This window comes from Phoxinus phoxinus, assembly GCF_949152265.1.
Source record: "Phoxinus phoxinus genome assembly, chromosome: 1".
In the NCBI taxonomy this organism is placed as follows: domain Eukaryota; kingdom Metazoa; phylum Chordata; class Actinopteri; order Cypriniformes; family Leuciscidae; genus Phoxinus; species Phoxinus phoxinus.
The window spans coordinates 1,125,003-1,150,919 of record NC_136876.1 but is presented as its reverse complement, the minus strand read 5'-3'; the positions used below and the strand labels follow the sequence as shown (position 1 = coordinate 1,150,919).

The window sequence follows — 25,917 nt, the reverse complement described above, 5'->3', positions numbered from 1 at the left end:
AAGTCGAAACATTACGAGAATAAAGTCGAAACATTACGAGAATAAAGTCGAAACATTACGAGAATAAAGTCGAAACATTACGAGAATAAAGTCGAAACATTACGAGAATAAAATCGAAACATTACGAGATTAAAGTCGAAACATTACAAGAATACAGTCGAAACATTACGAGAATAAAGTCGAAACATTACGAGAATAAAATCGAAACATTACGAGAATAAAGTCGAAACATTACGAGAATAAAGTCCAAACATTAAAGTCCAAACATTACGAGAATAAAGTCGAAACATTAAAGTCGAAACATTACGAGATTAAAGTCGAAACATTACGAGAATAAAGTCGAAACATTACGAGAATAAAGTCCAAACATTAAAGTCGAAACATTACAAGAATAAAGTCCAAACATTACGAGATTAAAGTCGAAACATTACAAGAATACAGTCGAAACATTACGAGAATAAAGTCCAAACATTACGAGAATAAAGTCCAAACATTACGAGATTAAAGTCGAAACATTACAAGAATACAGTCCAAACATTACGAGAATAAAGTCGAAACATTACGAGATTAAAGTCGAAACATTACGAGAATAAAGTCGAAACATTACGAGAATAAAGTCCAAACATTAAAGTCGAAACATTACAAGAATAAAGTCCAAACATTACGAGATTAAAGTCGAAACATTACAAGAATACAGTCGAAACATTACGAGAATAAAGTCCAAACATTACGAGAATAAAGTCCAAACATTACGAGATTAAAGTCGAAACATTACAAGAATACAGTCCAAACATTACGAGAATAAAGTCGAAACATTACGAGAATAAAGTCCAAACATTAAAGTCGAAACATTACGAGAATAAAGTCCAAACATTAAAGTCGAAACATTACGAGAATAAAGTCCAAACATTACGAGAATAAAGTCGAAACATTACGAGATTAAAGTCGAAACATTACAAGAATGCAGTCGAAACATTACGAGAATAAAGTCGAAACATTACGAGAATAAAATCGAAACATTACGAGAATAAAGTCGAAACATTACGAGAATAAAGTCGAAACATTACGAGAATAAAGTCCAAACATTACGAGATTAAAGTCGAAACATTACGAGAATAAAGTCGAAACATTACGAGAATAAAGTCCAAACATTAAAGTCGAAACATTACGAGAATAAAGTCGAAACATTACGAGAATAAAGTCGAAACATTACGAGAATAAAATCGAAACATTACGAGAATAAAGTCGAAACATTACAAGAATAAAGTCGAAACATTACGAGAATAAAGTCCAAACATTACGAGATTAAAGTCGAAACATTACGAGAATAAAGTCGAAACATTACGAGATTAAAGTCGAAACATTACGAGAATAAAGTCGAAACATTACGAGAATAAAGTCGAAACATTACGAGATTAAAGTCCAAACATTACGAGATTAAAGTCCAAACATTACGAGAATAAAGTTGAAACATTACGAGATTAAAGTCGAAACATTACGAGAATAAAGTCGAAACATTACGAGAATAAAGTTGAAACATTACGAGAAAAAAGTCGAAACATTACGAGAATTAAGTCATAATTAAATAGTCTTCTGTGGAAGTTCTGTGGTGTGTGTGCGCGTGTGTGTGTGAAACGTGTGAGAAGTGCATATACTGTTAATGTGTGTGTGTGTGGTGTGTGTGTGTGTGTGTGTGTGTGTGTGTGTGTGTGTGTGTGTGTGTGTGTGTGTGTGTGTGTGTGAGAGAGTGAAACGTGTGAGAAGTGCATATACTGTTAATGTGTGTGTGTGTGTGTGTATGTGTGTGTGTGTGTGAGAGTGTGTGTGTGTGTGAAACGTGTAAGAAGTAAATATATTGTGTGTGTGGTGTGTGTGTGTGTGGTGTGTGGTGTGTGTGTGTGTGTGTGTGTGTGTGTGTGTGTGTGTGTGTGTGTCAAGTCAAGTCAAGTCATCTTTATTTATATAGCGCTTTTTACAATACAGATTGTATCAAAGCAGCTTCACAGTGATAACATGAAAATACAAAAAAAATAATTTCATCATCGTCCACCTTTAAGGCAGATCTATAATATTGTTGAATATTGAATGTCCCCAACTAAGCAAGCCAGAAGGTAAGGCAACAGCGGCAAGGAACCAAAACTCCAACAGGTGACAGAAGGGAGAAAAAAACCTTGGGAGAACCCAGGCTCAGTCGGGGGCCAGTTCTCCTCTGGCCAATGAGTGAACAGTGTATGAAGTTCAGAATGAATCAGAGTATTTGTCCAGTTCCAGTTGGTTGAAGTCGGAGTGGAGAGGAGGAGAGACTGGTTGACACTTCAGGTCAGCGGCGTCGTCGTCGTGTCCTGGCGCTGGTCCTTCATCAGATCTGGATACGGCCTGGTTCCGGTGGACAGCAGTAAACCTCGGGATAGACAGAGAGACTAATATTAGCGTAGACGCCATCCTTCTTATGATGTACCAAGTACATCAGGATTACGGGAAGTGTTCCCGGTCCCGGCTGTTCTAAACTATGCAGCCTAATTAGAAGTCTATAATGTGTTATGTGTATGCTAGGCCGAAGAGATGTGTTTTTAGTCTAGATTTGAACTGACAGAGTGTGTCTGCTTCCCGGACAATGTTAGGAAGACTGTTCCAAAGTTTTGGTGCTAAGTAGGAAAAGGATTTACCGCCAGCAGTCGATTTTGATATTCTAGGTATTATTAACTGGCCGGAATTTTGAGATCGCAGTAGACGTGAAGGACAATAATGCGTTAAGAGCTCGCTCAAGTACTGCGGAGCTAAACCATTTAGTGCTTTGTAAGTGATCAGCAATATTTTAAAATTTATACGATGTTTAATAGGCAGCCAATGCAGTGTTGACAGAACAGGGCTAATATGGTCATACTTCCTGGTTCTATTAAGAACTCGAGCTGCTGCGTTTTGAACTAGCTGTAGTTTGTTTGTTAAGCGTGCAGGGCAACCACCCAGTAGAGCATTACAATAATCTAGCCTTGAGGTCATAAACGCATGAACTAATTGTTCTGCATTATTCATTGAGAGCATATGACGTAATTTAGATATATTTTTAAGATGGAAGAAAGCGGTTTTACAGATACTAGACACATGACTTTCAAATGAAAGATTGGTATCAAAGAGCACACCCAGGTTCCTAACCGACGACGAAGACTTAACAGAGCAGCATCAAGTGTTAGACAGTACTCTAGGTTATTACGTGTGGAAGTTTTTTGTCCAATAATTAGAATCTCTGTTTTTTCTGAATTTAGTAGTAGGAAATTACTAGTCATCCAATTTTTTATATCAGCTATGCATTCCGTTAATTTTGTGAATTGGTAGGTTTCGTTAGGTTTTGAAGAAATATACAGCTGAGTATCGTCGGCATAACAGTGAAAGCTAATTCCATGTTTCCTAATGATATCTCCTAATGGTAGCATATACAGAGTGAACAACAGCGGTCCTAGTACTGAGCCTTGTGGTACGCCATACTGAACTTGTGATTGATAAGACATCTCTTCATTTACTGCTACAAACTGATAACGGTCAGATAAGTATGATTTAAACCATGCTAGTGCAATTCCACTAATGCCAACATAATGTTCGAGTCTATTTAAAAGGATGTTGTGGTCAATGGTGTCAAATGCAGCACTAAGATCAAGTAATACTAATAGAGAGACACAACCACGATCGGATGATAAGAGCAAATCATTTGTGACTCTAACGAGAGCTGTCTCGGTACTATGGTACGGTCTAAATCCGGACTGAAAATCCTCGCAGATATCATTTCTTTCTAGAAAGGAACACAGTTGTGAGGATACTGCTTTTTCTAATATCTTTGACAGAAATGGCAGATTAGAGATCGGCCTGTAATTGACTAGTTTTGTAGGATCAAGTTGCTGTTTTTTAACAAGCGGTTTAATCATAGCTAGCTTAAAGGTTTTTGGTACGTATCCTAGAGACAAAGATGAATTAATGATATTAAGAAGAGGATCTATGACATCTGGAAGCATCTCTTTCAGCAGCTTAGTCGGTATAGGGTCTAACATGCACGTTGTCGATTTAGATGATTTGACGAGTTTGCAAAATTCTTCCTCTCCTATAGCAATGAATGAATCAAATTTTCCCTCAGGGAGACTACAATGCACTTCCTGATGCGATACTGTATTAGACGGTTGCATAGTTATAATTTTGTCCCTGATATTATCGATCTTATAAGTGAAGAAGTTCATAAAGTCATTACTGCTGTGTTGCTTGGAAACTTCTGGGCTTGAAGCTTTCTTTTTCGTTAGTTTAGCCACTGTTTCAAATAAATACCTAGGATTATGTTTATTTTCGTCTAATAGGGTTGAAAAATAAGCAGATCTAGCAGCTTTTAAAGCCTCTCTGTAAGCAATCGAGCTCTCCTTCCATGAAATCCGAAACACCTCTAGTTTTGTTTTCTTCCAGTTGCGCTCCATTTTTCTGGCTGCTCTCTTAAGGGCCTGAGTGTGCTCGTTGTGCCACGGCGTTGGACTATGTTCTTTAATCTTCTTTAAGCGCAGCGGAGCAACTGTGTCTAAAGTGCTGGAAAAGAGAGAGTTAAAAGTTTCTGTTGCAATATCAAGTTCTTCTAAGCTATCCGGGATGCTGAGATGATGAAACTGATTAGGAAGATTATTGATAAAGCAATCTTTAGTGGCAGAAGTGATCGGTCTAACATATTTATAACACGGAGTCGGCTTTGCAGCCTTGGCTAAATGTAATTTACACGAGACTAGATAGTGATCTGAGATGTCATCGCTCTGTTGCAGTATTTCAACGGCATCAACATCTATTCCATGTGATAGTATTAGATCTAGAGTATGATTACGGCAATGAGTCGGTCCTGACACGTGTTGTCTAACTCCAATTGAGTTTATAATGTCTTTAAATGCCAATCCCAATGCATCTTTTTCATTATCTATGTGTATATTAAAGTCACCAACAATTAGTACTTTATCTGCAGCCAATACTAATTCTGATAGAAAGTCCGCAAATTCTTTGATAAAGTCTGTATGGTGCCCTGGTGGCCTGTATACAGTAGCCAGCAGAATTTTCAAACGTGATTTATCGGTTACACTATATATTTTTACATTAAGCACCAACACTTCAAAATAATTATATTTACAGCTAGATTTCTTAGTGGTTTTGAAAATATTACTATAAATTACAGCAACACCTCCTCCTTTGCGTTTCAGACGAGGTTCATGTTTATAACCGTAATCTTGTGGGGTTGACTCATTTAAAGCAATGTAATCGTTTGGTTTTAGCCAGGTTTCTGTTAAACACAGCACATCTAGGTTATAATCTGTAATCATATCATTAACTATTAGCGCTTTTGAAGTAAGAGATCGAATATTCAGCAACCCAAGCTTTATCATTTGCTCATTTGTATTATATCTGTTTTTTATTTGTTGAAGATCAATTAAATTTTTAACCTTAGATGGGTTTGAACGTATTTTGGATTTCCAAGTTCGGGGAACAGACACAGTCTCTATATGATGATATCTAGGTGAAAGAGGCTCTATGTGATGGGATTTATCTGACCTTGGTGACGTGAGGCCGCTAGCAGACGGTCGGTTAAGCCAGTCTGTCTGCTTCCTGACCTGAGGCCCAGATTGTCATGTTTTATCTCTAAGACTATGAGCCAAATTACTAGAGAGAAGAGCAGCACCATCCCAGGAGGGATGAATACCATCTCTTTTCAACAGGTCAGGTTTGCCCCAAAAACTTTTCCAATTGTCAATGAATTCTATATTATTATGTGGACACCACCTAGACAGCCAGCCATTGAGTGAACACAATCTACTAACTATCTCATCACTCCTGCGAACAGGAAGGGGGCCAGAGCAAATTACAGTGCTTGACATCGTACTTGCGAGTTCACACACCTCTTTAATATTAATTTTGGTGATCTCCGACTGGCGGAGTCGAACATCATTAGTGCCGACGTGAATAATAATCTTAGAGAATTTACGTTTAGCATTAGCCAGCACTTTCAAATTTGCTTTGATGTCAGGCGCTCTGGCTCCCGGCAAACATGTGACTATGGTGGCTGGTGTCTCTATTTTCACGTTCCGTGTAATAGAATCGCCAATAACTAGGGCACAATCAGAATAATTCTCAGTGGGTGTTTCACTGAGCGGGGCAAATCGATTTGTTATCGGAACGGAAAATTGTTTTTTTGATCCGCGACTAGAGCGATCTCTCACTGTCACCCATCTGCCCTGCTGCACGGGCTCTACTTCAGCCGGAACCGACTCATGTAAAGAATTAACTAGGCTAGGCGCATCCAAAATAGTATCTAAAGCTCTAGCACTCTTCTTACTATTCTCGATTAAAGTTTGGATGCGTGTCTCTAGTTCTGAAATCTTCTCTGTCAGCCTGACTGTCTCCTTGCATTTATCACATATAAATCCTATATTGCCGACAGAGAAGGCTATGGTAAACATGTGACATGAAGTGCAGGTGACAATAACAGGAGAAGACATTACTCACCGTGTTTGTTGACTGATTCTTACTCACCTGGGGTCCGTTCTTCGTACGTTGCTTAAAACATCCGAGATCAAACGAGACATCCAAGATGATATAATCGGCCTAATCATGATCTGGCTAATTGGGTTCTTCGAACACACCAGCCGGTTATGATTAGTATAGCTGGATTAAGTTATCTGAGATAATTGCGCGTGCATGCGCTGGTTTAAAAGGGGATATGTATCGATAGTAGAAACATTGATCAGCAACGCTGCTATTGGCTGCTCACCGTGGCCAAAGAGCACGCACAGTTTTTCTCCGCAGCAGAGCAAAAGCTAGTAGTCGAAGTTTACGCGGAATTTTAATGTTTAATGAAAACGCCAGGGAAGACATCAAAGTCTGTAAAAGCCAGGAGATGGGGCTGGCAAATAGTAGCAAACAAATTAAATTCAATAGTGGGGACCATGTTAAATGTTTCTATCACTTGTTACAGTAGCCTATATACATTTTTGTATTTTAATTTAATTTCATAATTACTTTGTTTATTGTAATGTCAGAGCCACCACCCACTAGAACATTGGAACAAGTAAAAGTGAAAATGGTAATCTTTACTAAGCTATACTGTTCTTGGTCTCTTTTAAAAATACACTGTTAAATGATGTGCATGTGTTGTTCATGTGCAGCAACCAAGAAAAAGGCTATACATTTTTTAAATAAAAAACAGGTGGTGGTCCTGCACCCCCACTTACTCCCCAATAGAAGGGTTGGCCCTTGGGTTGAATGTGAATTGACCCTATTGTGGGGGGCATCTCTGGGGGCATCTCTTCCTTAGACCCACGGCAGGGACCAGTAGCAGCAACAGCTTCATTATTGGTAAATGAGCTTTTAATTATCTTAGTACACTGTAAAATAATTTGTTGCTGCATTAAATTAAGTAGGCCTATTATCCAAATGGCTGGTCTAAAGCCTGAATTGCTTTACTTTATGAAAGTGAACACTGCATGTAGGCTAATGTAAAAATCTCTCTCTAAAAGAACACACAGAGTACTATTGCTGACCTTGCATAATATCTCTTATTGCAGGCAAAAGATGGCTTGATCACTGGCTTTTCTTTACTAAGAATAATTGAAATAAAAAAAGGAACTAAGCATATTTGTCTTGTCTTTTATTAAACATTTAGTGAATTTTAAAAATGGTGTCCCAAAATTCTGTCCCGTGCCGCTCTGCTACTAGGTCCGTCCAAGTGCACTGGTGGAGGTCATCATCAGGCTGGAGATCATCAGGCTGGAGGTCATCATCAGGCTGGAGGTCATTAGGCTGGAGGTCATCATCAGGCTGGAGGTCATTAGGCTGGAGGTCATCATCAGGCTGGAGATCATCAGGCTGGAGGTCATCATCAGGCTGCACCTCCACCACAGGGATCCTCTCCTTTCTGATGTGTAATGATGTGTAATACGGCACATGTAACAATAATGTCACAGTCCCTGTCAGGTGCAACCCTCAGACTTTTCAGACACTGAAGTTTTCCCTTTAGTTGCCCATGGTCAATTTAAAACTGTGCCCTTGTCCTGGCTAGAGCTCCATTGTCCTTGCTGTGGGTCAGGGAATGGGGTCATAAAATACTGCCTGCAGGTAGCCCCTGTGTCTCCAAGCTGTAATGTTGTAATCACCTACATAATGAATAAAATATAGTTATGTTAGGCTCAGAATACGTGTAGTCTATACAGTGTGCTTGATATTTATATTTTCCGTTTCCATGTTCAAATAATGTGCTACATTTGACTATGTGACTGATATGGTATAGTGTCACACACCACCAAGACATTTTAGTCAGTCAACTGCATACTTTTTGATTCCATTCCTAATAATATTACTAATATGATATATTTAGAATTGTAATAGTAACTTACCTGCACATTTACTGTTCACAAAATCCTCTTCATTGAGGCCTTGATGGGAACGTGTGTACAGTCTCTGGCACCAATCACGTTAGTGAAGCCTGACACAAAGGCTACTGTAAATCATACTTATTGGTTGAGTCATGATTGCATGATCTTCATTAAAAAATATAATGTACCTGCATTGGCAAAAAAAAAAAAATGTATCTGCTTTAACCTTGGGTCTGGAAAAACCATAAAAAAACTTAAAAAAAAGCTTGAGCGCGAGGTAAACTTTGTGAATAGCACGAGTCACAGGCAGCACTTATAAAGCCGGGATCTAATCCTGTTAACATGAAATAAGCCTGCTCGCGAGCAGGTTTAAGATTGCGCACCTGTTGCTATGACAGCAAGTCCAGGATGAGCGTCGAAGAACCAAACAATCCAAGATCATGCCAAAATCGCCAACAATCAAATCCAGCTAAGTGAGTTAGCGACGTACGAAGAACGGACCCCTGGGCTTTTATGAACTCAAAGGCGGGGGCGCGCGAGATAAAAATAAATAACTAAGCGCACGGGTGGTGCGTTAAAAGGCTAGCGAGTTAGCGTGTTGTGCTGACAATAACGGAAGCTAGCAATGTTAGGTTAATCTGAGATGTTGAGTAAGCTGTATTTAGTAGTTTAAACAACTAGAATTTATAATAAATGATGGTTCAAAACAGAAAGAAATACGAAGCTAATACGAGGCTTAGACGCAGCAAACAAACTCACAGCAGCAGCAGTCACAGCGAGGCAGACAGGAGCAATCGATCTCCAAAACAGGAGCAATCGATCTCCAAGTGTGTGTGTGTGAAACGTGTGAGAAGTGCATATACTGTTAATGTGTGTGTGTGTGTGTGTGTGTGTGAGTGAGTGTGTGTGAAACGTGTGAGAAGTGCATATACTGTTAATGTTTGTGTGTGTGTGTGTGTGTGTATGTGTGTGTGTGTGTGTGTGTGTGTGTGTGTGTGTGTGTGTGTGTGTGTGTGTGTGTGTGTGTGTGTGAAACGTGTAAGAAGTGCATATACTGTGTGTGTGTGTGTGTGTGTGTGTGTGAGAAGTGCATATACTGTTAATGTGTGTGTGTGTGTGTGTATGTGTGTGTGTGTGTGTGTGTGTGTGTGTGTGTGTGTGTGTGTGTGTGTGAAACGTGTGAGAAGTGCATATACTGTTAATGTGTGTGTGTGTGTGTGTGTGTGTGTGTGTGTGTGTGTGTATATATATCATGTATGACCCGTGTAGGAGGCCAATATCGGGGATTATAAGGATTGTTATGCAGTTTATGACTTTGACCACTAATATTTTACAGTCCCAAACGTATGAAGGCATCAGAAAGAGTCGAGCCAGTCTGTGGAAGTTTCCAGTAATCTGTCAGAAAAGAGTGTTTCTCACCTGAATACTTGACAGTGTATCTGACTGAGGTCTGGAGTTGATCTCTGTGAGTAACTTCACATCTCCACTCTCTGTTGTCATCTTCATTCAGGAGTGTTGTAGTCAGAGTGAGGATACAGGGATCTGATGATGATGATGATGATGATGATGATGATATCTGATATCTGGAGTCTGTCTTCAGATCAACACCAGTCTGATTCACCCACAACAGCTCAAGTTCCCCATAACTGAACCAATCATCACAGGAGCGTCTAGTATACAAATGACAGGAGAGAGTCAGAGAGCGGCCCGGACTGATCTCAGTCTGTGATGATGAAGATGATGATGAAGATGAAGACACTGAAACTGAACACAAGACACAAATCACAGACTCTTCAATCTTCATCTGAGTTTAAAGGGAGAATCTGCATTTTTAAATTGAACACATAATCATAAACTAACCATGAAGAACATGCAGAACAACAAGTGCAACAGTTTCTTGATCTTCTCCATTCACAGATTGTCTACAGCTGTATACTCCATAATCTTCTCCTGTGACGTTCTTGATGTTCAGAGAGCAGTCAGACTCCAGACTCAGTCTCTCATGTCTCGCTGTGTCTTTATTCTTCATCCCTCCAGTAATCAGATCAACTCTCCCTGAACGTCTGAAGCTGTTATTGTAGCTCCATGTAGTTGATCTGCAGTCAGGAGGAGCTTTATTACAGGGCAGACGGACACTTTCACCAGAACTGATGAATACATGATCATATCCACTGGTTCCTGAAACACAGTATATCTCAGTGATCATTATGATATATATTAATAAATGAGAACATAAAACACACCAGCATAAAAAGCAGAAGTTTTCACTCACAGTATTTTCCTCACTTAAAGCAAACAACACACTCTCCAGAATAAACTATTAGTCTTTATCAGAGAGCTGTTCAAATCACTGACACACTCTTAATATGAAGATAATCTTCATCATCAGATGTTTGAGTGACACTATGTCCAGTATCAGGAATAATACAGTATGATCTGTGTGTATCAATACACAACTCTGAGATCACAACGTGAATGTGTCACGTGTGCAAGTGTCATGAACTGCTCCGAGACACGAAGGTGGAGAATCCAAACGCAGCTTTATTTAAGGGGAAATCCAAAGAACAGGCAGGGTCAAACACAGGAAGGCAGTCCGTACAAACAAACAAACAAAACAGGCAGGGACCAGAGGCAAGAGAGTAATCCAGGGACCAGAGTCAAGAGAGTAATCCAGGGACCAGAGGCAAGAGAGTAAACCAGGGAACAGGGCAATATATCCAAAAACCAAAAGACAAGAAAACCAGGAGAATGCTCAGAAATGCAGTGTGACACTAAAACAAGACTTCGCGGTGAGTGAATGAATGAACAAGGTATAAATAGACAGACTAACAGGATGAGACACAGGTGAAATGCAATCAGTGAATGAGGTACAGGTGAGTGTGATCAGTGACAAGTGATGATGAGTCCGGGCAGAGAATGATGGGAGATGTAGTCTGTGAGTAAATGATAATAGTCTTGATGTGGAGTGCCCTCAGGTGGCTCTCAAGGGCACTCCAGCTGGTGACCGTTACAGCAAGAATAAACTGAGCATGTTCAAATGAACTCTTTCCAGACTAATTCCACTAGATGTGTTTAGAGAAAATACTTCAACAGCGAATTATAAGGTACCCTAGTAAGACGATGCAAGGCGCTCTGCTCCACAAATGGCTCTCTGCTAAGAGCATCTGCCACAACATTCCTTGAACCAGGTATGTACCGAATATCAAACTGATAAGGAGCCAACTCGGCAACCCACCTATGCTCGCAAGCATCCAGTTTCGGCTTCGTCAAAATATATGTCAGTGGGTTGTTATCGGTCCATACTGTGAAGGGGCGACCTCTCAACCAGTGACTAAATTTGTCACACACAGCCCACTTCAACGCAAAAAATTCTGGCCGATGTGCTGGGTATTTTGACTGGGCGAACGAAAGTGACTTACTGGCAAAATAAACTGGCTTTGCTGTACCCCCATTCTCTGGCACTTGTGAAAGTACAGCACCCAGGCCATTACTGGAAACATCCACCGAAACTAAAAATGGCCTGTCGAAATCTGGATGAGCCAACAAAACACTGTCAATCAGGGCCTGCTTAACCCTCTGGGGTCGGCAATCACGCCGGCGTGATCTGCTCGCTTTTGTAGCACCATCGCCAGATGTTGATAGATAAGGCATACATGTTCTATTTTGTTGACTTATTGCAGGACTAAAAGGTTTCTTGACATTTTGCTAAACTCAGACGAAACACAGGTTTTGTGATTTACTGCATTCCATAGTGTCTTCCCTTCTTTTTCAACACATTAACGTTTGCTGAAAGCTTTTAGCTGATTCTGTGCGTAGATAAGAGGATACATCCCGGGGTTCTTTAATTTAATTATCGCGTCTGTTTTATTTCACAGGGACGCCCGCAGTGAGATTTCCTTTCATGTATTGTTATAAGCCGAACACGCAAACATGTTTTACACCCCAGGAGGTCAAACAGGTCACACACGTATCTCGCCCGTCCCACACACACGCCCGGTGGGGGCAACAGCAGACACACACACACACAGAATTCTAATAGTGAGAAAAACGTTGTTTTGTGAGAATGCAACGTTCTGTTTGAAACGGCGATTAACAAGCATGCAGAATCTGACGTAGAATGCGCTTTTGCCGGATTAAAACAACCAATAGAAACGCATAATACCTAAAAATCATTATAGTTCCCTTTTTCATTATCTAAACTCTAGCATATTTGGTATGGTCGCAAATCAGGAAATTAGACGAATTCGAATCTGTTTTGAGAAACAAGTTATTATGCATTATGAAACATTTATTGAAGTGTAGAATAATGTCAGAATAAAACTCCGGGCCTCCCCACGCGCTGAATAGGCGTGACGTTCAGACAAAGGAAATCTTGGCGCCACAAAATTCCCACTCGTGATTGGCTCCCAGACTCAGAATGGGCGTGCTCCGGTTTCATTCATATTTTGGAGACGAGCCAAAGTTAGTTAGTTCTTTCTCTAGTTCTTCACTTCCGCTCTTCAATTCTAGTTTTCCACTCTAGTCTCCAAACTCTAGTCTAACGGCTAGGTTCGCTAACTCATAGCTTTAACTTAGCTTCAGAGAGCCTTGCTCTCCGTTTACTTTCCGTTTCTAAGACTAAGTCTTTATTTTTATACAAGTTTAAAGCTACTTCCTTGATCCAGCGTTTTAACGAACGAAAGCTTAGCGTTTCCACCCTGCGTCAAAACGACCACGCACGCAACCCGGAAGCCCGCGAGATTCCAAAGGAACAGCGCACGCACAAGACGACTTTCCAACGACAACACAGTAGGCTAATTCTGAATCTGATCTTGAAACAAAGCTAGTTAAGGTTGTCTGAGAAATCCTCCGGTCTCTTGATTATTGAAAAGTATTCCTTAAACTGTGTACTCTCTCTCTCTCTCTCTCATACCTCACTCTCTCTCTCTCTCTCTCCATCTCTTGGGGAATCCCGTGTTTATATATATACACGCTACTTAATCGTTTTATAATCATTTGTTTTGTTTATGCATATTGTTATACTCTTGATCGTGTAACCTACGTACTTTTAAATTGTCTTTTATTAAACTTCATTGTAATCTTCGTCTGAAGTTGTGTTTTATGAATCCACAATCTGAAATCCCTGAAAATTAGATTTTCTATGCTACCTTGTTAAAAACGCTCTACCATACTTTTAAACATTGCATAGTTTAAATATTTCCGATCTGATCTCTTGAAGAGTAAATTGTATCCATTATGGCCAGATGGATGTGATTGTACTTGCCAAGAGCTAAACGGATCGAAGTGTCGAGGTAAATATTATTATGTATACGCATTAGTGGTTAAAATCGTAATTCCAAGTACGACTGATTAAAATCATTCCCCTTTCCTGTATGAATTAGTATCACGAGTAAATCGGATGCATATTCATATCGGTTCAAGGCGGTACAAGCCCATATTTAGAACCATTTTATAGCGTATGCAAATAATATTCATCAAAACCATGATTATTTAATTTCCCATTTGAGTGCTAATTTCCCCAATTTATACTCAAAGTCAATATTACTACATTTAATGGCGTTCGGACGCGGGCAATTTTCAAATTTCAGTGTGGATTCATATGCATATTGTATTCAGATGTGATTTGTGAATATTAATAATTGTACAACCGTAAAGTTTTGCATTAAGTCGACTCCAAGCAGAAGCTTGTGAAACACAGCACCGCTGGCAGAGAATCTAAACGAATTATCTCCCAGCTCTCCTGTGTGTTACAGTATTAAAAAACTGTCCAGTTAAATGTGCAGAAAAAAAAAACTCTGACACAACTGTGTACACTTTTTATACTGTTTAATTACGTTTTTAAGAACGACGAAATCTTCTTAGTAAACGTTTAAACCGGTAAAGATAAGACCTTCAGAAGCGATGTTCCTTCTGTAAAAAGGCACTATTATAAGCTAGCTAACGTGGACTCGAGTAAAAGCGTATGGACTAGCTACCCGTGATAAGCTCTTATTTCGTTTCCCGTTGTGTCCGTGCGGCAATACGCGCAAAAGGACGATCGTGGTGTTTTCTAGGGTAAATAGGAACTCCTCGTATTGATTTGACTGTGAAGAAAACCAGTAAATGCTTGTAATTTATGCACGCTGTAAATTGTTTTGGTAAAAAAAGCAGATACTACTGTAAACCGTGTACAGAGCCCGAGCGCGCCATCGCGTGGCATAAAACAGCTCATGCAAGTTTATAGTGTCTCTCTCTGAACTTTAACCCCACGTGTCTGTGACGTAATTCTGTGAGCGGAATTGCGCCATCGCGTGGTTGAAACAGTGAAGTGCATGCAAATCATTTCCCCCCCTGAACTTTAACCCCACGTGTCTGTGACGTAATTCTGTGAGCAGAATTTGCGCCATCGCGTGGTTGAAACAGTGAAGTGCATGCTTTCAAATTATTGTCTCCTGAACTTTGATCCCACTAGTCGGTGACGTCATTCTGTGAGCAGAAGGGCGCCATCGCGTGGAGGTAACTCGCAAGTGCAAGCTAATCAGTTTTTCCTTTGAAACTCTAACAACAGTTTCTAACTGTTAGCGAAAGTGCGCCATCGCGTGGACGATAGAGGTTAAGACAATTTTTGCTCTTCCAAATTAAACTTAGAGGTTAGTGAATGAACTGTTTAAATACAGATTCGAACTTAAAGCTGTTTATTTCGAAAAATAAACTTTTCTGTTTTGGATTGAGGCAGTTTATGTGAGTTTGTTTCAACAAAGTGAATTAAATTTCAGCCATAAACCCCTCAAGCCAAACATTTTCTCAGAACTTTCTCTTTGCAATCTCATCTCTGAACCTTCTGAGTTTATCTGTCTCAGCTAATAACTTCTAATGACTTCAGGTGGTGATGATTATTGTCTGAAACTATTATAACTCTTTGAAATATTTTTATTTCACTGTTTTGGTTGGTTTTGTTTTGGTTTGTTTGTTTGTTTGTTTTCTCCAAGTGCATTTAGACTTGAGGTGAAAGACAGGTTCCCATTCCCCAGTCCGTCAAAAGCCCACCTGAAAGAGAAGCGCCCCCTGGTGTTGACATCATTCTCCAGTCTGGCTACCAGCCTTCTATCAACCTCATGCTGTGTTAATCCAACCTATACCTCTTCCCTTTCAGGATTTTATAATCATTTCATTAAGGAATATTATAAAACCAATATAATTTCTGTGAAATTTCCCAGGCTTACTTAGATTTGATTTAAACACATTTTTCAATTGTGTTAAACAAACTAGGTGAACCACTGGAGAAGAGAAGTAACCCTTAGTGGTCCCCGCAGTCCACTCCCGCAGCCTAAACGCCGACCACTCCTTGTTTCAACGACCTCGGTTATTGTCCAATTTGGGTCAGGCTAAGTTTCAAATTTTGTTTGTTGATTTTACCCCTGTTATTGTTTCTTTTCAGGTTAGATTAATTTTCTCAAATTAATTTTAAAATCTAAGTGTTTTCTTTGTTTAGTCCATTTCTAGTTATTTCCCCCGCAGAAATTTCTCAGTCTGGTCAAGCAAAAAAAACCCTTTTTAGCCTTGAAGCTTATTATCTCTCCTGTGTATGTTCATAGGTACGATCCCAGTATCTGTGGTGAAGCGAGGGAGCCGGGCCGATCTCCGTGAGTGTGATTCCTGACTGGTGCTAACAGCATTTCGGCCGTGGTGGGACTCGCGAGTCCTTTCAATCTCTAACCTACTGCTGCGGCACGCAAGAGCTAACCTTGAACCCACAACTCTGAAGGGTCAGTCAAGCCAAACCGTTTCAATTTTGGGAGTTAATCCATCCGGGGCCCAAAGGGGCCACTCCGGCTTCGCTGGAGGGTTCGGAAAGACACCCAAGTTTTGTTGCATAAGGCTGGCTGATACCTCAGAGGCGCCGGGGGCTTCAAGGCAAAGTGTCTTGTTTGAGAGGGCGCAGCAGGGGAAGTAGAGTAACGAAAAGGATCCGGGGCTCACTGCGGAGGAGTGTCTGGAGGCACTGGAAAAGGTTGACTCGCTCCGGAGGCCGACTGGTGTGACCTCAAACTCCCACAGGTAAACTGACATTGAGTAAAATACACCCATTTATTATAGGCTCCCGAATACTAGGTATTCTCCCGTAGCATATTTTAAGTGTCTATTTCACTCTTTATCCCTACGATATACACCCCTCTTAGGTTTCCTGCCCCAAAAGCTGCGAACCTGACACCCCTATCACCATCTCTAACAGAGAAGTGTAGCTGAAGGCCCCCTTTAAAACCAATAACACCCACTGTGACACTAGTTGCCACCCTTTAGAACAGACCAACCAAGTTTAGGTTCTTTTAGTGCACTGAGATTTTGTTCTGTTTTGTTTTGTTCTGTTGATTTTGTTTCCTTTCAGTTACCAAGAGACCTGAGGAACTAAATAGTCAACCAGCTAAGCCAGACTACCGCCTGGCGACTCTATTGTGGGCCCTAGCCTATCCGTGCATTGGCCCCTCCTAACTGTCTGAAAGTCAGTTAGCCAAATTTACTATAGACGGCCCCGCCGTACTATAACCTAGTAGCCTGCCTACAAGTGTGCGATTGGTCTTGTCTGTGTGTGTGTTTGTTGTGTTTCTCTCGCCGCAGTGAGCCATAATGTCGCGTACCAGCAGCCCAGCAGCCCATTGGCGGGACCTGGACGCGTGGCTACGAGCCATGACAGCCAGCTCCCTGCCCCAAGCAGCGGACCTGTCGACTCTCACCAGAGAACAGCTGGACAACGACCTGGACCTGCTCGTGACTCACGACCCCACACACCCCTATGGCGCTAAAGAGTGGTCCCGACTCGTCGGAAGCGTGGCCCATAATCTCCTGAGCCAAGCCCAACTTGCAGAGAAGGACAACACCCTTCTTCAGGAGGACAACGCCAAGCTAAAGGAGGAAGCTGCACAGTTGAAACTGCAGCTGGAGGACGCTCGTCGGCAAAAGGACCAAGTGCAAAGTCGTCTGGAGGAGCTACAAGAGGAGCTCAACGAGGAGGACGACACCAGCGCCGATCAGCATCAGGATCTACAGCAACTTCAAGAGGCCATGGAAAACCTGCGCCTAGAGACCAAAGAGCAAGTGGACGCCGAAAAACGCATCTCGGCGGAACTGCATGATGAAGTGCAGCGTGGAGCTACTATTCTGGAAAGAGCAGAGACTGCCCTAAGAGACAGAACCGCAAAATTCAGAGCGTGTGAAAAGCATTTACACACTGCCAAAGCTGAAATTTCCGAACTTTTGAAACAAAGACAGTTCCTCAAAGATGAACTTGACAGTGCCCAGACAGAGCTCGCATACTCATACAAGCTTCAAGGTGAGCCGGGGGGAGACACACACTACACTCCGTCTCCCCTCCACAGCCACGCCCCACCTCTCAGCCACACACCCAAAGCTGAAGGGGGCGACGTTGGGAACAGTCAGGTCCCCACCCAGACGGGACGGGCTGTTTCCCATAACTCCTACTCCAAGAACCTTGACAAGCTGGCAAGGAACATTCCACAGTTCTCGCCACAGCCAACAGGTGGTAGTGACATTCATTTGTACTTGCAAGATGTGGAGTTTCATCTACAAACAATTCCCGACGTCACAGACTGGGACAAACTGTACCTCCTCCGGATTACGTCTAGCCGTGACGTACGGAGCTTCCTGGATCGACAACCAGACACTGTCAAAATGGACTACAAACAGCTACGCCAAGCTCTGGTCCGTGAGTTTTCTGATCCAGACACAGACCAGGGGTTCATCAAGGCACTGGACGTCAAGCAAGCCAGGCTGGAAACCCCGCAAGCCTACTACAACAGACTCAGACAGTCCTACTTCGGAGCCCTGAATGAGTCTCACATGGAGGAAGATGTGAATTTCAGAACTTTGTTCCTAAGAAACTTGCACCCAACCATTAGCCATCACCTGGGTGTGCTAGCATGCCCTAAGACTATGAACACACAGCAACTCCGTGATTTAGCCCACAAGGCTTATATTAAGCAGAAAACTGCTTCTGAAAAGACTAAAATTCCCACTGTTTACGCTGTATCTCAGCCCTTTCCAGAACTTCCACTAGAGGGCGCCAAACAGCACAACTACAAGTCTGCCAACAGAGAGTCAAGACCGTTTCAAGCCAGCAGAGGGCAGCGTGGTCGTGGAGGGGGTCACACCAGACAGCGCCAAGACCGTGTCGATGAATTCTGTGACCGGCCCAGGCCTGCTCACCATCAACCAGGTAAGAACACCTGGGATCAAAGCCGGCGACCCAAGAAACGCCAACCAGCCTCTCCCCGAACCACAAGCCCCGAGAATCGTCCACAGAGTCCCGCTCAACGACGTGGTGGTAAGCTCAAGCCAGAGCCCACCTCCAAAGGTAACAACACCGCTGCAGCTGACTCAGCTGAACTTCTAGACATGCTGAGAGAATTCCTGAAAAAGAATTCTCAGAAGGATGACAAACGGAAGCCGGACTCTGCATGACTACCTCCAAAGCCTGAAACCAACACTGCTAACCTCTTTCCTCCTATTGACCCAGAACTGCAGAACACAGTTCACCACTCACAGACTTTTGAACCCACTGTTTCCCCACAAAATGACACTTCCAGTGCCAATCAACAGCTGACAGAACCTCAAGAAACTGTTTACTGTCAAAAGACTTTTGAACCCACTGTTTCCCCACAAAATGACACTTCCAGTGCCAACCAACAGCTGACAGAACCACAAGAAACTGTTTACTGTCAAAAGACTCTGACACACACTGTTGTCCCACTCAATGACAGCACATGTGACACCAAACTGACAGCTGACAGCTGTCATGTTCCTGCCAACATACCAGACAGTGCTGTTTTGCTCATCTGCACCCACTACGAGCAACACAAGTCACACCCTCACTGCCTAGCGATCGATACCCACACACCAAAGCTCCTGGGTAATCTGATCGAAAAGGGAGTGGCCCGTAAGCTGTATCTCACCATCACCCTGGAACGAGAGATGCGACTCGAAGCCCTGGTTGACACAGGCTCCGACCTCACGCTGATTTCGGCTCAGCTGTTTGAAAAACTCAAATCTGAAGCCCGAAGACAAAATCGAACTCTCAATTCCCACACCTGTGAGATGAATGTGCAATCGTACAGCCAAAATGACATTCAGCTACGAAACATCGCTCCCATTCATCTGACCATAGGTCCGATGAGTCTGGTACATCCCATATATGTGTCTCCCATGAACAATCACCCACTTCTCATTGGCAAAGATCTGCTGGATCGATTCGAGCCGTTACTGGACTTCAAGCAACTAAAGGTATGGGCTCAAGTGCGTGCACCTCTGCCACTCCAGCCACACCAGTCTGGTGACCCAGACAGTGAGGTCAACGAGGTCACGGAGACTGCCACAGCGACGGACTGTCAGTCCCCAGAGTTCCCGGGAACTTCCCAAACTTCCCAGCACAGCTCAAGTTCAAAACTCTGCACTTTCAAAGCCAACCTCAACCCTGACATCTACTGTCCCAAGGTCAAGTCCAGCCTGCAGTTACAAGATGTCACCACAACAGACATTGTCCTTGCCCTGCATGCTGACAACTCAGCCATCAGCCTGTCACTCTTCAATACCATCATTGAAAGCACACCAGACTTACCATTCGCCAGCAAACGCACACGCTTTCCCCTGAACTCTCAGTCATTATCCATGACAACAGCAAAAGGGATATGCGCCTTGCATCTGAAATGGAACCACCGGTGTCTGACACACTACTTCCTGGTCCTGCCGGACCCACCCCATGATGCTTACATCGGAGCAGACCTGTTGGTACGCCTAAGGGCTCAAATAGACATTGTGAATGAAGTAATATGGGCCCCATTGACTTTGCAAACACCCAAGCCCATTGTCTATGATAATCTCCTGTCAGGGCAAACCATTCCTGAAGTGTGCACCTTGATTAATGAACAGGAAGCCGCAGTACCCGCTTACACCAAAGGGGTCGCTGTCCGACTTAACTTGCGTTGTGGTCAAACTCTCAACCACACGCTGGGTTACTTCCAGCCATCCCCTGAATGTGTGGAACTCGGACTCACACTTGAAGCAACACCACTCACTGAAGTGTCTTCCCGTGTACTCTACATCCTGTTCAACAACTGCACAGCCACTGACATTTGCATTCCCAGAGCCTTTCGGCTGGGATGGCTAATCAGCCAAGACTTTCATGACTTTGAACTTGTGTTACCTGTCATTGGGCCTATTCCACAGGCACTGCTGACGGAAAGGCATCCACACGACACACTACTCACTGCACCCTTTCAGTTCATCGCCATCACATCTGTCATGTCAATACCAAAAGAACAGGTATGCCGAACCGAGCTCACAGAGGATCAACACCTCTCTGTGTACACAGTCTCCCACCAGCAGGCCACTGAGACTGATGCACCGTCACCTCTTGACACTACTGACAGCTTTGAAACTCAAGTGCAGCAAATTCTACAGAACGCCAACGCGCTCCACAACGACACGGACCGTCAAAACCTCCGACAAGTCCTTTACAAGTTCAAAGACTCCTTTGCACAAGACTCTTTAGACTGTGGGCTCACCACCCTGCACACGGTGCGTATACCCACACCCCCTGAGGCTCCTCCCACCTTTGTCAAGCAGTATAAAATTCCCATAGCCTCACACGAGCCAGTACAAGAAATCATCGACTCCATGATGGAAAAGGGTGTTATTCGTCACTGCAACTCTACTTATAGTGCCCCCATCTGGCCCGTTTTGAAACCTAACGGCAAATGGAGACCAACCATTGACTATAGACAATTGAACAAACAGGTGCCATTGTCAAGATGGCCCATGACCCAGCTTGAACAGGAAATTCCCAGAATCAGAGGAGCTAACATCTTTTCTACCCTCGATGTGGCCTCGGGGTTCTGGACCATTCCGGTGCATCCGGACGACCAACACAAGCTGGCATTCACTTTTGGCAACAGACAGTTCACCTTCAACAGGTGCCCGTTTGGTTACGCCAACTCACCTGCTGAGTTCAACATCTTCCTGAACAAAGCGTCTCGGAGCTGAGAAGCTTCCTGGGGGTGTGCAATTATTCCCGGCAGTTCATTGAACATTACTCAGACATTGCCAGACCTCTAACAGCTTTGCTGAAAAAAGACACCCCTTTCATCTGGTCCACAGCTCAAGAACATGCTATGACCGAACTGAAAAGACATTTGTGCTCAGCCCCATGCCTCGCCTACCCTGACCCGCAAAAGGAATTCTTCCTGGAGGCTGGATTCTCTGCTCAATGTCTAAGTGCTGGCCTTTACCAACGCCATGACCAAGACAAGAAGGTGGTCGCATATGCCAGTAAGACACTTCTTCCCCCAGAATGCAAATTCTCAGACTGTGAAAAAGCTCTGCTCTGCACCGTGTGGGCCATCCAGCGTTTTTCCAACTACATTGGTGCCCAGAAAGTTATCATAGAGACTTGCCACCAGCCTGTTATGTTCCTCAACAGCCAACGCATCCGTGATGGCGTGGTGACCAACTCACGCATCGCCACCTGGTTAATGGCTCTTCAAGGAAGAAATGTTGAGGCTCGCTATGCACAGAAACACAAGTCTGCGCTGGGCGATGGCCTGGCAGCCTGCCAAAACTGCTCTGACAACTCGCCTGCTGCTATGATGGACACACCGGAGCCAACACAGCCCCCACTGACCTGCCACAGGTACTTTGATGAGAATGCGTGTCAAGGCATGACCACAGCTTATGTCGATGGGTGCTCCTACAACCATCAGGGCACCCTGCAAGCAGGTGCAGGAGTTCTGTTTGTCAACAACCAGCCGTGTCCCCCGCAAAGTTTCCAGCTAGGCCCTCAGTCGTCTCAGTACGCCGAAGTGGCCGCCATCCTCATCACTTTGCAAATCGCAGCGGCCCATGACATCAAAGAACTTCTCATTTGCACAGACTCTAATTATACCAGACTCAGTTTTGTGTGCCATCTCCCAACCTGGCAACGAAATGGGTTCAAGACAGCTAACAACAAACCTGTAAAACACCAACACCTGTTTCAAGCATGTGACAACATCACGACCACACACAATGTGACAGTGTACTGGAAGAAGGTGAAAGGTCATTCCAAGCTGCCTGGTAAAGACAAAGACTTTAATGACCGCACTGACGCTTTAGCAAAAGCAGGTGCTCTGCACGGCGACCCATGGTCTCCTCCTGCCACCACACCTCTCCCAGATGTGGCAGTGATAACTCGCAGCCAGCGGCTCACACCTAATCCAGCTCCAGCCTCACAACTGCTGTCGCTAACTCCGCAAGTCTCCAACAATGACATTGCTGACATGCAGGCCTCTGACACGGCCGTAAAGACAATTCTTGACCTCCTCTCTGACCCCGCCAGCCACCCTATCGCTGATTCAGCCCTCAATGCTGACTCTGACCTGAGACACTTGTACAACTCTAGACACATGCTGCGTGTGCGTGACAACATCTTGTGGTTTGCACCCGACGACACCACTACGCCACGGCTCGTGGTCCCGCGTTGCAACCAGGGGGTAATGCTGATGTACGCACACAACAATCCATGTGCGGGCCATCACGGCACCAGAGCCACGTATGACACGTTGAAGACAGTGGCATACTGGCCAGGCATGCAGCAAGATGTGGCAGAGTATGTCAGAGAGTGTCTGGTTTGCTGTCAGTTCCAACCATCAAACCCAAATCACAGGGCCCCACTACAGCGTAGAGGTGTCACGTTCCCGTGGTCAGACCTCCAAATCGACTGGGTAGGTCCCTTACCCAGATCAACAAGGGGGAACAAGTACTTTCTCACTGTCATATGTCAGTTCACCAAGTGGGTAGAGTGTCTTCCCGCACCGAACGACACAGCCCAAACCACGGCATTCCTCCTCATGAACCACATCTTCTCACGGTTCGGGTTGCCACTGAGAGTCAACTCTGACAGGGGTACCCACTTCACTGCTGAGATCATGCAAAAGATCTGGAGATGCCTGGGGGTACAAGCCAAACTGCATATTTCCCGACATCCGATCAGCTCAGGCCAGGTTGAGAATTCCAACAAGACGGTGGTCAGCATGTTGAAAAAGTATGTGTCCACTAACCAAAAGGATTGGGACATTAAAATTCCCCTTGTTTTGATGGCCATTCGGGCAACCCCACAAGCATCAACACGGGTGTCCCCGTTTGAACTCATGACTGGAAGGCTAATGACCCTGCCATTACATCTGCTGTACCAGCCGGGGGACTCCAACCTCGTCACAGCCTACACCACCTCCCAATACCTGGAAGGTTTGCACGAACATTTGAAAAAGACTTTTGCTTTTGCCCAACAACATCTGCAACACAGTGCTGAGGGCCAGAAAGCTTATTATGACAGGAAGGCATCACACCAGGAACTCGAGGTGGGCGACAAGGTCCTGTATTACAACTTCGCTCTTCCAACTCAAAGACTGTCAAAAAAGTTCTTGCCACGCTGGACAGGACCCCATGAAATTGTGAACAAACTTTCCCCTGTTGCTTACCAGATCAAGCTGAATCGGGGACAGAAAGAACCTGTTCTCAAATGGGTCCACCGCAATCAGATCAAAAGATATGCGGCCACTAGCAGAATCAGACAGGGAGGGGCCAATGCGAACTGAAACAGCTGCCACCTTCGAAGAAATGAAAAACTGTCCCTCCATCCTGGGACAGCCCCGCTGACATCTGCCTTCTCTCTCTTCCCCTTTCCTCCACACCTCTCCTACTCTCTCTGCCTGTAACAGAAATGCTGCTGCTGCTGATCGCAATCCTGTGGGTCCAGTCAACCGAAGGCCAGCCGCCTTCCGACGTCATCTCTCCAGGACCGGCTTCTGGAATCGTGTTGAGGGAACAACCTGGGCTTCTGATCACCAACTGCCGTACCCACACCCAGAAGGTGTACGTGCGACTCGACCCCCGAAACGTCTACCGTGCACATTCCCCCAGCGGAGTGAGCCAATACAGTTTCGCCGGGGCCCGATGGACCGAGACTGCCCTCCACCACGCCGAAGCCGACATCGAACACATGCTAAGCCAGCTCGAGAAGATGACTGTCACCCAAGCAGAGCTAAGTGGCCACGGCCGCCGTTCCAAACGGTTCCTCGGAGCGCTGCTCGGAGCCGCTGCTGCGGTTGGGACACTGTTCAACATCGGAATGTCAAGTGTCAACACCGTCAACATCGCCACTGTGAAACGCCAGGTGGCCGAGATCCGGACGGAACTCCCACAGTTGAAAGAACAGCTCACCATCCAAAGCGCATCCTTACAGACCATAGGGAAGACCCTGAGAGGAACAGTGACCATCCTTAACACCCACAGCGTCCTGCTGAACCAGACGGTGAACTCCATGAAGCAGCTGTTCACTGTTTTTCAAAATGACTTTTCCCAAACGCAGTTAGTCACGGCACTCATGAATGACATGCTCCGGGAGGTAAGCTCCTCCATAGACAATTTGGCCATGGGTAGGATTCCACCATACCTGGTACCCTTAAGCCTTGTTCAAACCGTGTTGGCATCCGCCATCACCACACCTGCAGATCCCTTACAAGTCCACCTTGCCTACTCTCTGGGTAGTGCCATTCCACTCTACATCGACCCAGCACAACGAGAGATGGGTTTCTTACTGAACCTGCCGATCATCGAGTCAAGCCGGATTTACAGACTCAAAGACATTGTAAATGTGGGCTTTTGGCAGAGCAACACCCGGTTCCGGGTGCAGACTCCCGAGGTGGTGGCGTATCACGACAGCAACCCACAGCTCTACCTCGCTCCTAATCTCCACATGTGTACGCTCACCAAAGACATCCACTACCTCTGCCCTAGCAAACCTTTCCTTCGAGACAACACTGATGGAATCTGTGGTCTTCAACAGTTGGCGGGAGATACCCGCTGCCCAGCCGATGCCACGCATCGTAGCCAGGTCACCGAGACGCAAGCCGAAATCGTCGGCGACCGCTGGCTCGTCAACACGCCAGCTCGGACTGCAACCCTGACCTACGATCAACATGACACCGCCACACGGGTTGCCCTGCTAAACCAGAGCATGTGGATCCAAGTCCCTCGAGGAGCCATCCTCCACCTCGATGATCTGGCCTTATACCATCTCCCAAGTGAAGAATACCAGTCGGAACTTGAACTCCCATCCTTCTTCAAGGACCAAAACTTCACCCTCGATCCCGCACTGGAACAGTGGATTGAACAGAAAGGGGGACAACTTATTGACATTGCTCCACTGGACTCCGCCCTTCAAGCTTTGTCCCAAATGCCCATCCTGGACACTTCACCTGTCGTCCAAACCTGGACCGCGGCTGACACCGCAATCTGCCTCTCTGCCGTCATAGGCCAAACCATCTCCATGATCGTGGCTTTTATTCTGTACAGACGCCTCAACCAGATGCAAAGCACCACTGCTCGACTCTGCCAAGCGGTGGCCGTAAGGTTCCGTCGCACTCCTCAGAAAGACGACAACCCGGCAGAGACTGCCTCCAACCTCATCGAGCTGATTACTCAGCCTTAAACGCCACCTGCCTCAGTCAACCTCAAA

The 25,917-nt window shown here is 44.4% G+C and overlaps 1 protein-coding gene across 1 annotated transcript in view; it reads right to left on the bottom strand.

The window, feature by feature from the left end:
- The window catches only part of LOC307008443 (obscurin-like), a 74,303-nt gene that overhangs the window by 23,690 nt on the left and 24,696 nt on the right, over window positions 1-25,917 (bottom strand). Inside the window, exons 4-5 of the mRNA XM_079631237.1 lie at window positions 10,236-10,553; window positions 9,795-10,139 (exon numbers count right to left, since the gene is read on the bottom strand). Coding sequence (XP_079487363.1) covers window positions 9,795-10,139; window positions 10,236-10,553 — 663 coding nt within the window. The remainder of the gene's footprint in view (window positions 1-9,794; window positions 10,140-10,235; window positions 10,554-25,917) is intronic.